Raw genomic sequence first — 14,193 nt, forward strand, 5'->3', positions numbered from 1 at the left:
TACAGCTTATGTACTTAATATTAACACAATACACAAATGCACAAATACTTATCACGGCTATTGATATTTGTCGGGCCCTGAAGGGACCTACACGGATATTTCTATCTTAATAAGGGGAAGGAATACAGGGTACAGGAGGTCGGGCGAATACCGGTGGTACGTGTGGATTTGTTCCAGGATTTGTGGAGTGTATTTGTGTTGATAAGAACGTGTGGCTGAGGGCCGGTGTGTGTTCAGCGATTGTATAGTTCGGTACACGGCCGCTTTAAACTAGGCGACCCAGGCGTCCGTGTATTCCGGGGAACCTCGATCCGCTAGTAGGCGACCCACAGCGTAGGGAGGACGGTGTAGTGAGAATAGTGTGCGTGAACAGATACTTAAATAGATAAAGGTGCAGGGAGGGATCTCGGGAACGGACTGATCACTCGCCGGAGCAGGAGGTGACGAATGGTGGCCGGGCGGCGGTCCGGCGGCTATTTATAGGCGGGTCGCCCCGCGCCCCTGGTATTCTCCGGAGTCGCCTGTGTGGTGCCCCACCTCGACTCGCGGGCGCTCTTGTGGCTTCGGTATGTGGGTAGGTGCGGTGGATGGTTTGGTAACGGCTCGTTACAGGTACATAACTGCTTAAATAATTTCATAATCACACATCAGGCTACCAGTGCTTATAGTCAAATTTTCTTAATGTAGGTACAATGAACTTTGTGTATTGGAAACTAAGGTTGAAATTTGGCGACCGAATGGCGTAGTGGTTAGTGACCTTACTACTAAACCGATGGTCCCGGGTTCGATTCCCGGCTGGGGCAGATATTTGTTTAAACACAGATATTTGTTCTCGGGTCTTGGATGTGCCCGTAAAATGGCAATAGGCCCGCCCCCTATTACATTGGGACTAACATAACACTCTGGCGAAAAGTGGGTGCAGCAATACACCTCTGCCTACCCCGCAAGGGAGTACATTAGTACAAGGCGTGAGTGCGTGGTTTTTTTTGTTTTTTTAAGGTTGAAATTTAATTAGGGAAATTTGATGCAGTACGAAGTATCAAAGTTACGTTTATTCATTACGTACAGTACGTAGCCAAAAATAAAGATTCTTGATTCTTACCTCAAGTTTGCGATTTATGTAGGCAGGTACCTACCAAACTTACGCACTTAACGCACCTACGTACCTAGAAGGTACCGAAAAGAAAAAAAGTAGAACTGTCTACAAAATACAAAAAGAAATGAGATGAGAAGTCTTATCGACGCACGCATCTCAATCATAAAAATCTTTAATGTTGTATAAATATGTATATTGACTTGTTCATCGCACTAAATTATTTAATTAACACGTGTTTTCATGCGATGGCCGAGTCAATATATTTATATAAAACTTTAAAGATTTTTAAGATTGACATGCGTGCGTCGATAAGACTTGGTATTACATGGATTTCACAGCTTTTTACCGTAGAACAACTGAGTAACGAGATTCGGTTTTCTTTTTAAGTATTGTTTTTGATGGGATCTATTTTCTCCGTGACCGAAATCTGTCGGAGAGCATCATCCTCATAATAAAAAAATTATGTAAACAGAAGAAATAAAAGAAAAAGTAAACGGTAGAAAAAGAAATTTTGACCCCGACGTGATTTGAACACGCAACCTTCTGATCTGGAGTCAGACGCGCTACCGTTGCGCCACGGAGTCGGTGAGAGAGCATCTGAATTTTACAATCATACTCACTACTACTGCAAAATTCGGAAGTCAAAGATTATTTTAACGTTATCGATATTTTATTTAAAACAAGATTAATACATTTTATTTACAACATAGAAGTTTTATCTTAAATTACCTTAACTATACATTGGCAATTTCACTCTTTACATAATTTGGCTGCATTGGCTACTCGCCCATAGAAAATAACATTCAAAATAAATATATTTTTTACACAATACAACAGTTATACTAGTAGGTATTTACCTTTTATACTTAATTTACAACTATTTATTTTGGGGGCGTTAGATCTCTGTAATAGAACCTTTGTGCATAATCACACTTTCCAAGTTTTTTTCAGCAACAATAAGTAGGTATATTTTTGAGTAAAGATATAAATTATTAACAATTACTTAATTAAAATTTTACAGTCATGGACTTTGTAATGTATCTTAACTTTTTTTATTAAAGACTAAAGACTCTTAAAGCATACTTATTTAAATAAACATATCTACTATTGGATTACTATCTAATGGAATTACATGTAGCCAGCTGTAGAGAGCTAAGAAATTGGAATTCATTATTTTGGAAAATATAAATGCAATTAAGTATAATTGAGATCATATAAGAATTATCCATTCATCGAATCATAATGGCGTAGTTAATAACCAAAAATGTAACTCGTACAATGGGTAAAAAATATTTTCCATTTTGTATCATTTCTCATTTTCGATAACATTTTCATGTATCCTTGTTTATGGTAGGTCTATTATTCTTATCCGGAATGTTTAGGGAAGGACATTCATTTATCTATGTACTGCCCAATTCCACTAAATGATTAGATAGTAACGCACTGGTACACATCGCACTGGCTGAATAAAGACTTCATAACTACGTATCTTTTGGTTTATGTAATTATAAAAATATATAGAAACATTTCAATAAATAATTTGGGAATAATGTAAATAAGAATAACATATCTACTTGGCTACATAATTTCTAGGTGCCCTGGTGTAAATATTGATTCGTGTTTCTTCAGGGCTATCTACATTTCCTCCAGTCACCGCTGCACGGCACCATTATCGACGTAAATATACGTCACCATATCGTGATACACCATAAACTCTGCGACGTGATTGGTGAAACATGCATAAACAATTTACATCCAGTGGTCGCGATATCGGCGTAAATACAATAGAAATTCTATTGTGTTTTATTTCACTAGATTAAACCTTACCAGTTTAATATCTCAATATCATTTATACATATCTACGTCGACAAAGACGCTGTGCAACTCGACTTACGCTCGCTACATGGGAGAGATCATGTCATGTGTAAGAGCTTCGTGACTTAGCTGCACAGACAGTGGTCGGTGGCGGCGGGCGCGGCCAGCTCTGACCTCTGCGGTCGAAGCTTCACTCGCGAGTGTCCCGGCTCGCCCTGGAAATGATATATGTTCAGTGGTATTTGTGAGGTGAGAGGGTGAAGTGGCAGTGGGCAATGAATGCCGAAGAAGCAATGAATAGTGGGGTAAACAAGTTCTAGTATGGAGACAATGAAAAGGCATTTGCAGTGAAACCAGTGGTGGTTGGATGAAGACTAATTAGGTGAATACCTACAGGAGCAGAGTGTTGTGTCCTAAAGAGAGAACTATACTCTGCCCATTATATTATTGTTTTTTTGACATTCAAAATCCCATACATATAACTATGAATGATGACTGCAAAGGAAAACCAACTTTACTTACCAGACATAAGGAAACGTCAAAAATACAATAACATAGTGGAAGCTGTATACCTAGTTATATTTATTAAAAGATCTATTTTGACTCCCCTTGCTCAGTCAAACCTCACTCTCCAGGTCCAGGTCTTTTATAAACCTGAACGAGAAATGAGAGGCCTATGTCCAGCAATGCATGATATTGAGCTGATGGTGATGATGAAAGAAATTCATTATTTTTATATTTAATATTCTTATAAAAAACTGTGCATATGCATATTCTCGTACTTAATGACTTCTATCTTATGCTATAGTATACATTCGATAGTGTGTTTGGAGAATAGGAAAACATTGTAAACGAAAAATATTTCAAGAAAAATAATAAATTATGAATAATGTTGGAACTAACCTCTACAGTGATTAGCCTCAATGGTTGTTTGGAGTACAGTTTGTGAGCGAGGGTCATGAAGATCGCCTCCACATTGTTGCACTCGGAGTCCAGCAGGGCCGATGTTTCAAACAACTGAAAGTTAATTGGTACACAAATTTATATGATAAGTGAAATACTCTGATTAAATCAATGGTTCCTTGGGAGGAATTCAGTTTTTCAGTATAGATTGCTACTGCATCTTTATACATAGAATAGATATTTAACAGTTCATAGTTTATGCTATAAGAATTATTATAAGAACATATAAAAAAAATGTTTTAATCAAACTATTAAAACAGAACTAAGTTTCTATCCATAAACCTCTATGCCAAAGCAAAAAAGCTTCCAGGTAAAAGCAAGTAAGTGTGTATAAACTATAAGTAATTAAAATTAGGTGACATGATGATAAGTGTACCTACCGGCATGCCATATTTGTCGGCCAATCTCTGAGCATATGCGGTGGCCAGCCTTGACTCGGGAGTACCGCAGTCACACTTGTTGCCGACCAGCACGCGCGGGGTGCCCATCAGCCCGTGACGGTCCACCTCCTGGATCCAACTTGCTATTGACTGGAAAAAAATATAATTTTATATGAATACTAAATAAAAAAAAAATCCTTAACATAAATTCAATTAGGTAAATGTAAATAATCTATCCAGTGGCTTGTTTTGGAAGAGGCATATGTCCAGCAGTGGACTTTTATAGGCTACTGATGATGTTGATGAGATATTGTAGGAGTACTTAACTCTGTTGGTTATACCACTTACATGGAAGGTTTCTGGTTTAGTGACATCATACACGATGACGACGGCGTGAACGTTCCTGTAGTAGTAGGAGACCATGGACCGGCGGAACCTCTCTTGACCTGCAGTATCCCACAGCTGAAGCTGAAAAAAAGAATATTTCAGTGAGAAAAGAACCACAGTAATATAATAAATTTTAAGCAGCAAATGCTTGTTGGCCAGTCACCTACTCACTTTAATGTCTTCATTATTGATCTTAACGGTTCTCTCTCGGAAATCTACGCCAATAGTTGCCTCAGATTTATCTAAAAACTGCCGCTCACTAAAGCGGTAAGTCAGACAAGTTTTTCCAACTCCGGAATCGCCCAAAACAATGATTTTAAACACTTTCTGTTGCTGTAGCCCAGGTATAACTTTTGAGGGAGCATCAGCCATAGTTAATTAATCAAGAACACAAAGAAATTGATAAGGGAATACATAAATCTTTACAAATTTATTTGTTTTGGTTGTTCGGCCGACTAAACAAAGAGTATAATAACAGTTCATAAGATATATTTGACAGCTGACATTAACACAGAGTGATATTCAACATAATTTTGAGCCAAATCTCAGAATATTAAAGATTTGGTACCCGATTTTTAACACAATATGCAATTTTCAGGTTTATGTATTGTTTAAAATGGGAAAAAAGGAGACAACTGAACTATGACCCAGATAGACGTTCAGAACCAAAGAACATAAGTACTTTTCTAACGACAAGATCAGGACAGAACCCATCAGGCATCCATACCATGCCACATTTTGATGTTTTAATAAAAAGATCATGCTCATCTAACTCAATATCTAACTAAACATAACAGAGTAGGGAAGGCAGTGATTATAAACAAGAAAATCCATAAGGCAATATATTTTTATTAAAGATAAACCTTAAGATAATTATAGTAAATGTATTATTATACTTGATTAACAAAAATACTCCTTCGGTGGTTTACTTGGAGGAAAATTTTACAGCGCGAACTGCTTCCCTTGCTTTTCTTGTTGCCTCCTCTTTCACTCGGTATCTCTTCTCCTTTTCTGCAAGTCCAACTACAACATCATGCTGTAAGGCATTCTTAACTGTTGATTTAGCAAACAATTTACTTAAAACGTAATCATCATCACTGCTTTTAACATTCTTCTCATGTTTATGCTTCTTTTTCTTCACTTTTTTTACAGCTACTAAGTTATCTATTTCTGGTTCAGGAGATTCTATTTTTCTTTTAGAAGCTTTTTTATTACTATCTGTTTCTTTTTCACCAGTTTTAATCATATCAGTTTTAGAACTTTGTTTTGGGTCTGGCTGAGTAATTGTTTCATTTTCATCATCTACAATATCCATTACATCATCTATAATTGTTTCATGCTGAACGTCATCTGTTGATGTTGAAGGTACACTATCGATTTTTGCTTGTTCCTGAGCTTTCAATACCTCATTTATTAAGTTTTCCTCATAGTCTTTCTTGGAATGCATATTTATGATATCTATTTCTGAGATGACCTTGTCAAATGGGACATTAGTTTCTTTATCATCAACTAAGTTTACTTCAGGCTCTTCTATTACTGGTGGATTTAATTGCAATTCCCTCTTTTTCTTGTATTCCTCTCTAGGATCTATATCATTGCTTTTATTTTTAACATTTGCAGCAATCTTTTTACTTATTGCCTTTGCCATTTTTCTCATTGCATCCAGTTTCTTCTTTTGAGAATATGACATGGATTCACTGTCTTTTTGTTCCTTTTTATCTTTAGTTTTTTTGTCGAGAATAACTTTAGTATGTTTAAAAAGTGAAGAAGTCTCTGTATCTCCATCACAGTTTAAATCTTCAAGTGTAAATAGCCCCTGCAGTGTGCTTGTTGTTAGGACATTCTTTTGATTGGGATCTACTAACACCTTATTACTGAGTAAGTGTTTAAATACTTGTCTTTGATATATTTTTTCCTCAATGGTGCCAGCAGAAATAAGCCTGTAGACTGTAACATTTCTTAGCTGGCCAATTCTCCAGGCTCTCTCTTTCGCCTGGCTGTCAGTAGCTGGGTTCCAATCAGGGTCAAAGATTATAACCCTGTCAGCACCAGTCAAGTTAACACCAAGGCCTCCTACTCTTGTAGTAGCCAGGAATACTAAGTATTCTGAATTTTCATTGAAAGTTTTTATAATATTTTGTCTAAGGCCAACACTGACAGTACCATCCATTCTTAAATATTTGTAATCTTGCTGTTGTAGGAATTGCTCTAGTATACACAGCATTGCCCGAGACTGTGAGAATATTAGAGCTCTGTGGCCTTGTTTTTGCCAGATCTTCAAAAGTGAATGCACAACAGTCATTTTACCAGATCTTTTCCAGTAACCAAATTTATCTTCATCAATTTCCTCTAATTCTTCTTGAGCTTCATACAAGTAGAGGTCTGGGTGGTTGCATATCTTTCTTAATGTACATAAAGCTACAAGTATTCTGGCTCTGAGAGGGTCACCATATCTGCTTTCTTTGTCTAGAATACTCCTGACTGTTCCACTCATCAGGTATCCCATGTATAGGTCTCTCTGTTCCTGGCTCAGGGCACAAAACAACACTTGCTCACTTTTCTCTGGAAGCTTTATATGCTCCTGAACCTCTGCTTTGGTTCTCCTCAACATGTAAGGGGTAATCATGTTCTTTAATGCTATAGCAATTTCTAGAGCTGTGGCCTCTTGTATTTCTGTAGCATTTGCATACCCACCCTGAGTGATGGGCAAAGCAAAGTGGTCCATAAAAGCTGCATGTGTACCAAGCAGTCCTGGCCTCATGAAGTCAAAGAGAGACCACAGCTCCTGCAAACTATTTTGCATAGGAGATCCAGTTATCAACAATTTGTGAGGAGTCTGAAACTTCTTCACAAACTTGCTCACTTGTGTGTCAGGGTTCCTTATTTTGTGTCCTTCATCCAGTATGATGTAATGCCATCTTTGTGAAAGCAGATCTTTGCTATACTTGACTATGCCAGCATAGGTTATCAACAAAATTCCATGAGATTCATGAATATCTCTGATTAATTTATGGTGATTGCCTCCGTGAGAGCCAGAATGGTGTAGAACTGCCACCCTCAGATGTGGACACCAGTAATGGAAGTGAGAGACCCACTGGTAGATGACCGTGGCTGGAGCTACAATGATGGACGGGCCCAGCCCACCCCAGGCGCCACCATCAGTCTTAGAGAGTCCAGCCAGGAATGCAATGATTTGAACAGTTTTCCCTAATCCCATCTCATCACCAAGCAACCCTCCTGCTTGTATCTGGTGTAGTTCCCATAACCACTTCACACCTACTCTCTGATACTTGTAAAGCTGTTTCCATATGTAGGTTGGGATGCACAGGCCATTTTGTAGCTCATGTATTTCCTCGGGGTCTTTGTTTCCGTCACAGATGTACTGAATGTCAGCTGTTAATGAGCTCTCCTCGAACTGGCCTGCACATGCTGCTTTCAAGTTATTTCTCCAGATTTTAATTCTCTCATTGTATACAGCTTTGTCACCATCATCAAGGATCTTTTTGACATTTTGCCTTTGTCTCGGACGAGGATGTGGAGTCACTGTTTTCTGTGGCACTTCATCTTCATCGTCGCCGGATGGTTGGTAGTCACTGTCGTCATCAGACTTCACTACTGAGGATGTGCTTGGTATCTGAAAGTCTGGCTCACTATTTTTGTTGGGGTTACTTTTGTGTGATTGCCTGTCTTGTTTCTTAGATATTAAATCAGCAGCAGCTTTGCTTTTGCTTGAAACTAGTTTCTCTTTATCGTTATTTTTAAGTTCACACCGTTGTTTTGCTAAAGCTAGCTGAGTTTCTAAATACTTGTTTATGTCAACCATTGTTAATGGTAAGAATTCAAATGCTTAAACATTTAATTTATCGTAAAGTTACACTCATTGATAGCAATTAAAGTAGTTTGTACCTAATTTTGGAAAACAGAAAGTAAATAAATACAACAAAACATGAGCCATGCCATGCACGATCTTGCACGAAATTGCACCATAGAATAAATAATAAAATATTTTCAAAATTTGACAGCCACACATTGACAGATTTGACAAAACATTGAGTTCACAGAGTAAAAATTTGGAAGGGTGCGTTCATTACTTTCCTATAAGAATTGTAATTTTTTTACTGTTTCGTGCTATTCCATGGATTGCCATGGGGCAATGGGGCAATGAAATCCCATCACATGATACCAAACAATGAAACAACTAAAGTTCAAAAGACCACACAACACCCGTACTTTAAAAAATCTGTATTGGCTGAATACAACAACAAACCTATGCCATTGCCATTATTAAAAAAACAAAGTTTTTTTTTCAGTTTTCGTTTCGCCAAAGTCGGGGGATGTTGTTTTTCTCAAGTCTGAAACAAAAAGTAATAAATTAATGTTAAACGTCGCTTAGTTACTCCTATAATCCTGTCTAGTATGTAAACGTGATTTTTGCCGAGTTATTATTATGAAATCTGCTCCGTAGCAGAGACATTTAGGTGCATAACCTCCAATAAATTGAATTCGTCTTGTATTTGTAATAGGTTTCTTCACGACTGTCGATAAGGTGTTTAACTCACTGTGTTCATCTTTCCCCCGACTTTTTCCATACGCGAGCGTGATTCGGGAGTGCAATACATGCAGTGTTGACCCAGGATGGATGATGCAGTGGCCAGTGGGGTGTGTAGAGTGTGTGATGTGTAATTTGATTATGGTGTGTTTGTGAGTGTGTGGGGCTACTGGATTGCCATGTCCAGGCTCGTGGACTACTTCGTGGTCGTCGGCTTCGACCACGAGAAGGAGAGTGAGTATCTAATTCATACCATGATTGTAAAAACATAGAACACCTTATAGAAACTCCTCTCTTGATCCTAACAGAATCAAAACATAGTTTCAACTGCTGGGTTTAGTAGGTTTTGTACATGTTTGGGTCTGTTATGTAGTTATTTATGATAACATGTATTAATGAATAAGGAAATTATAAATAATTAAATAAAAGTCTAATATAAAAGTACACTGTCTGATTGTTTTGTTGTTGAGGCACATATTTCTTTTAAAAATAAACATATATTTTACAAATAGTGTCATCTCCATCTGCATTCTTAAGCTTTTTATACTTAAATATTTTAAACTAAAGTTTTTTTTTCTGAAACAAAATAGGGGCTTGTAGTAATAAAGTAATATTTGGTTGTAATGCAAATCCCAAAATTATACATTAATCTTGAATTGGTCATATAAGATAATTAAAATAATGCTTCTTTACCCTCACTTCCTACTTCCCAAAGATAACTCCTCCTATCCTACTGGCCAGAGTTGACAATCAAAAAGGGGTTTTATCCATTTTTACTAACATTTATGACACACCAATCCTACACACACATCACACTGAAACACAATTTATCTGTTGGGTGTTAAAGATAAATAACCCCAATGAGGAATTGAGAAAAACATGTCTCATATAAAAATAATGTTATGGATGCATATCCACTCATTAAAATTATTTCAGATACTTAAATTACCATTACCCATCAATATTGATTATAATTATATATCAATGTTGGCACATTCTTGAAGAGAATTCATAATATGATGCAGTTGGTTTTAATACTAACTATTCAACTTGAATATCAGCATAATAATAATAATAAAATAACTATTCAAGTTAGTATTAAAATCAACTGCATCATATTATGAATTCATAACTAAAGGAATGAGTCACATTAAAGTTCATTGGCACATTCTTGAAGGCAAGTGATACTGTTTAGTAGTCACCTAACATAATCAGTTATAGCATTCTTAGGGCCATGTTAGGAAGTCACAATAACTGTTTAACACTTCTGATTTATTTTATTTATAAATGAGATTTTGTAGCTTATATACATATAATATAAATTGTACATTCTTAATACATTACATATTTTAGCAATAGACTCATGTAGGTATAAATGAATCTAATGAGAGATAAGTAGGTCCACTAAGATTCAAAGAAAACAGATCTACTTGCAGATCTACCTCCAAATCTGGACTGGCCTTGTTTATCTTCATTACACATTATTGAGGACCACTAGAGAGCTAGACTTAGGTTTGTCACCTTAGCTAAGAACCCAGACTTCTTAGGAGATTTAACAACCTGCAAATGAAAGTATAAAATCTATTTTTAGGTATGTAAGAAGTCAATATACTTGTGCAGTTTTCGCTGTTATCGCTTGATGTCTATGGGGACAAGACTTGTTTGACATTTGCCCCCAGTGGGTACATGTAAAAGTCTAATCTTACCTCAAAGTCATACTAACTAGCTGTCCCACACTATGTATACTGACATACTGTAACTCATTAATAAAGTTTTTAAGATCCATATGATAAGTGTATGAATCTCATTCTAAATAAATCTTTGTAGGTACTACAGCTGAGTTCTAAGTTTCACATGTTTACGAAAGAGAGATTGGTGCATGGAAATATAGACCGGTTATCCTTTGCTTTGAGGGAGCCAGCTGGTTGACCTTGCAGTTATGCAATCTCCACCTAATGAAGTCAACTATTTGAAAATCTAGACTCCTGAGAATCCTGACCTAGCCACTAGAATCAAGTCACGTTACATTCGTATCTATTTATAAATCTATCTTGTTCTTCTCGAAAGAAAATAGGTGCGAATTAAAACAGCGACAAGATGGTCTGTAAACTGGCGGCTAACCTGGCGGCATACCTGGCGTGTGCGATGCTCTAATAGAATGCTTCTGAAAAAGCCTATTTTTTTACGGACAAGTATAATTAAAAAAAAGATACAACTTTCTTCATGTTGGTTCCTTCATATTCAGGTTTCTGAATGATGTTTAGAGGTCACACACTTTATACACACATGGTTTCGTTATCGACATCGTTAAAATCATTGAATGCAAATAACACCAAAAACAGCGCCGTATTTATGGTGAATCGCGATATAGTGACGTTTATCTCCGTCGATAACGAACCTGTGTAGCGGCAGCATATAAAATATCTCCTACGTTTCTGTGCAGCATTTATTCTCGTAGAATATGTTTAACTATAGCGCCCTGAGCGACCACGTCCTTGGCAACTCATCCTTTGTGGTTTCTGCAATAGAGAGCGGTTTTGCATAACAACAGGACCCGCCACACTTCAGAATGAGAAATTATCTAGCGTGATATTTTACGACAATGTTTTACGCCGTAGCAGTGTGGAAATAATACTTCTGCATCTATCTGTGCCTAATGAAGAGGCTCTACAAGAATATTCTGAGATGAACAATGAAAAATCTGCCATGAATTATGTAGTTGCTATGTTTACTGCGAACACGCTCAAATGGGGATTACATTACCCATACATTCTTAATTACGTGTGTACCGTCTACATTATATTCATGGAAGTTGATTATTGAAAATTATGAGATAAAATTATAAATTATACCATGTACCTACATAAAAAAGGCTTGAGGTTAACTTCAGTTTTGAGCCGCGAGCACAGGATTCGAAACCTCCGTTTACGTTGCGTATCGTCAACTGTCACTGTCAAAATGTAAGGCAAAGTTAGTTCCAAAAGTGACCTTTTATTTCCATTTGTTAGGTGGAATTTCACCAAACGCTAAACGTATTTTAGTAGCCTGTCATACGTCTGTCAGTTTGTACAAAATGTATTTAAAATTTGATTTAAATACGTTTAGCGTTTGGTAAAAGTGACCCTTCGTGTAGATTTGAAAATAGTATCGAATCCGGTGCTCGCTGCACTCAGTTGCCCGAGCACAGGATTCGAAACCTCCGTTTACGTTGCGTATCGTCAAATGTCACTGTCAAAATGTAGGGCAAATTTGTTAGTTCCAAAAGTGGCATTTGTTTTTTCCATGTTAAGTGGAATTTCACCAAACGCTAAACGTATTTAGTAGCCTGTCATAATGTCTGTCTGTTAGTACAAAATGTATTTAAAATTTGATTTAAATACGTTTAGCGTTTGGTAAAAGCGACCCTTCGTGTAGATTCGAAAATAGTATCGAATCCGGTGCTCGCTGCACTCAGTTGCCCGAGCACAGGATTCGAAACCTCCGTTTACGTTGCGTATCGTCAAATGTCACTGTCAAAATGTAGGGCAAATTTGTTAGTTCCAAAAGTGGCATTTGTTTTTTCCATGTTAAGTGGAATTTCACCAAACGCTAAACGTATTTAGTAGCCTGTCATAATGTCTGTCTGTTAGTACAAAATGTATTTAAAATTTGATTTAAATACGTTTAGCGTTTGGTAAAAGCGACCCTTCGTGTAGATTCGAAAATAGTATCGAATCCTATGCTCGATACTCAGGTCCCGATTCACGGGTCCGTTATCGATATCGTATTCTACCATTCACAGGCACAGAATTTATGGCGGATCAAAATATCAGTTACGTTTATCTACGTCGACAACGGACCTACGCAGCGGTCCGGACAGGCCGAGGACCCAGTTCACACATAATATATATTAAGTACATAAGTGTATGTAAATAATGTTATTTCCTTGTCCAGGGGGAGGCCTGAGCAGCGGCGTCATCCTCCAGCGGTTCCCCGAGGTCAACTGGGAAGATACTCCGTTCCACGAGGGCATAGAATGGGTAATGTTTGCTTCAACATAATTGTATAAAAAAAGAAAGACGTGCCTTGATTGTGTGTGTGGAGTGTGAATGAAGATATGACAGAGGAAAGGGTAAAATGGCGTGACATGGCGCACAAAGCCGACCCTAAACAAGGAAAAGGCTAGACAGGAGAAGAAGACAGGGTGTCCCATATTAATGTGCACATCCGAAAGATGTTAAAAAGTCGCAGAATAAAAGTGGTTCAGATTGGCAACTTGTTGATCTTTCAGAGATGCACTTCAACCAGGGACACCCTGATATCATCCTGTGATCCTAGCCGTTGGAGTATGTTGGAAGAGTAAGAATTGTACTCACTGATACAAAAACTTTCGCCTTTTATAATGTTAGTGTTGAAAATCAACACCAGATGAGCACAAGGCGACCCCAATTACGTTAAACTTGTAAGAAAATAAACAGGTTTCCATACCTTTCCTCAGTATTTGGCCTCATTAACATACTATTATAATAATCGGAAGGTTTGTTTATAATTCTCTGGTTTGCATGAAAAATTTACGTGCTCAAGTATGTTACGTTTAAACCGATTTTTGCCTCAAAAGCTGGTTACGAAGTGCTCAATTGTTATCGCCTGCAATCAATATGAAGATGCTGTTACACGGCCAGGAGTAGAGCCGAGCGGGCAGAGTCGTAAGGAACTTGCGATTTTGAGAGTGTGTCACCTAGCAGTAACTCCCTCTACTCACCCTACAGTTAGCCCTACTTTCCGCTTACCGATCCGGCTCTTCACTGGAACATATCGGCCAACAGCGCATTTACTAAACTATCATCATCATCATCAGGTCCTGGGATCCCTAATCAGGGACATAGGGCTCGAAGTGTAGATTTCCACTCTGACCGGTCCTGTGCCACGCCTTCGACTTCGTGCCAGCTCATGCCGACGGCGGCTGCTTCCTGCACGACAGTGCGACGCCACGTGGTTTTTGGCCGTCCCCTCTTTCGCTTGCA

At 37.7% G+C, this 14,193-nt stretch overlaps 3 protein-coding genes and 1 non-coding gene across 4 annotated transcripts in view; 1 reads left to right on the forward strand and 3 right to left on the reverse strand.

Moving 5' to 3' along the window:
- Positions 1-1,608: 1,608 nt before the first annotated feature.
- On the reverse strand, positions 1,609-1,680 carry Trnaw-cca. Its single transcript has one exon. It is a non-coding gene; the product is annotated as a tRNA-Trp (tRNA).
- A 64-nt stretch (positions 1,681-1,744) lies between these two features.
- Positions 1,745-5,114, reverse strand: LOC105392985 (putative Ras-related protein Rab-33). Its single transcript, XM_011564678.3, has 5 exons — positions 4,813-5,114; positions 4,603-4,722; positions 4,255-4,404; positions 3,815-3,928; positions 1,745-3,126 (listed from the first exon to the last, which is right to left on the reverse strand). Exons 1-5 carry the CDS (start codon positions 5,011-5,013, stop codon positions 3,037-3,039), a joined length of 675 nt encoding a protein of 224 aa, XP_011562980.3. The 5' UTR covers positions 5,014-5,114; the 3' UTR covers positions 1,745-3,036.
- A 356-nt stretch (positions 5,115-5,470) lies between these two features.
- On the reverse strand, positions 5,471-8,614 carry LOC105394855 (DNA excision repair protein ERCC-6). Its single transcript, XM_011566778.3, has one exon. It carries the CDS (start codon positions 8,462-8,464, stop codon positions 5,567-5,569), a length of 2,898 nt encoding a protein of 965 aa, XP_011565080.3. The 5' UTR covers positions 8,465-8,614; the 3' UTR covers positions 5,471-5,566.
- Positions 8,615-8,925: 311 nt separating this feature from the next.
- LOC105396606 (myotubularin-related protein 5) overlaps positions 8,926-14,193 on the forward strand; it is an 88,491-nt gene continuing 83,223 nt past the window's right edge. Inside the window, exons 1-2 of the mRNA XM_048625328.1 lie at positions 8,926-9,424; positions 13,124-13,209. Coding sequence (XP_048481285.1) covers positions 9,370-9,424; positions 13,124-13,209 — 141 coding nt within the window. The 5' untranslated portion in view covers positions 8,926-9,369. The remainder of the gene's footprint in view (positions 9,425-13,123; positions 13,210-14,193) is intronic.

Source organism: Plutella xylostella, chromosome 14 (assembly GCF_932276165.1).
Source record: "Plutella xylostella chromosome 14, ilPluXylo3.1, whole genome shotgun sequence".
NCBI classification, from domain to species: domain Eukaryota; kingdom Metazoa; phylum Arthropoda; class Insecta; order Lepidoptera; family Plutellidae; genus Plutella; species Plutella xylostella.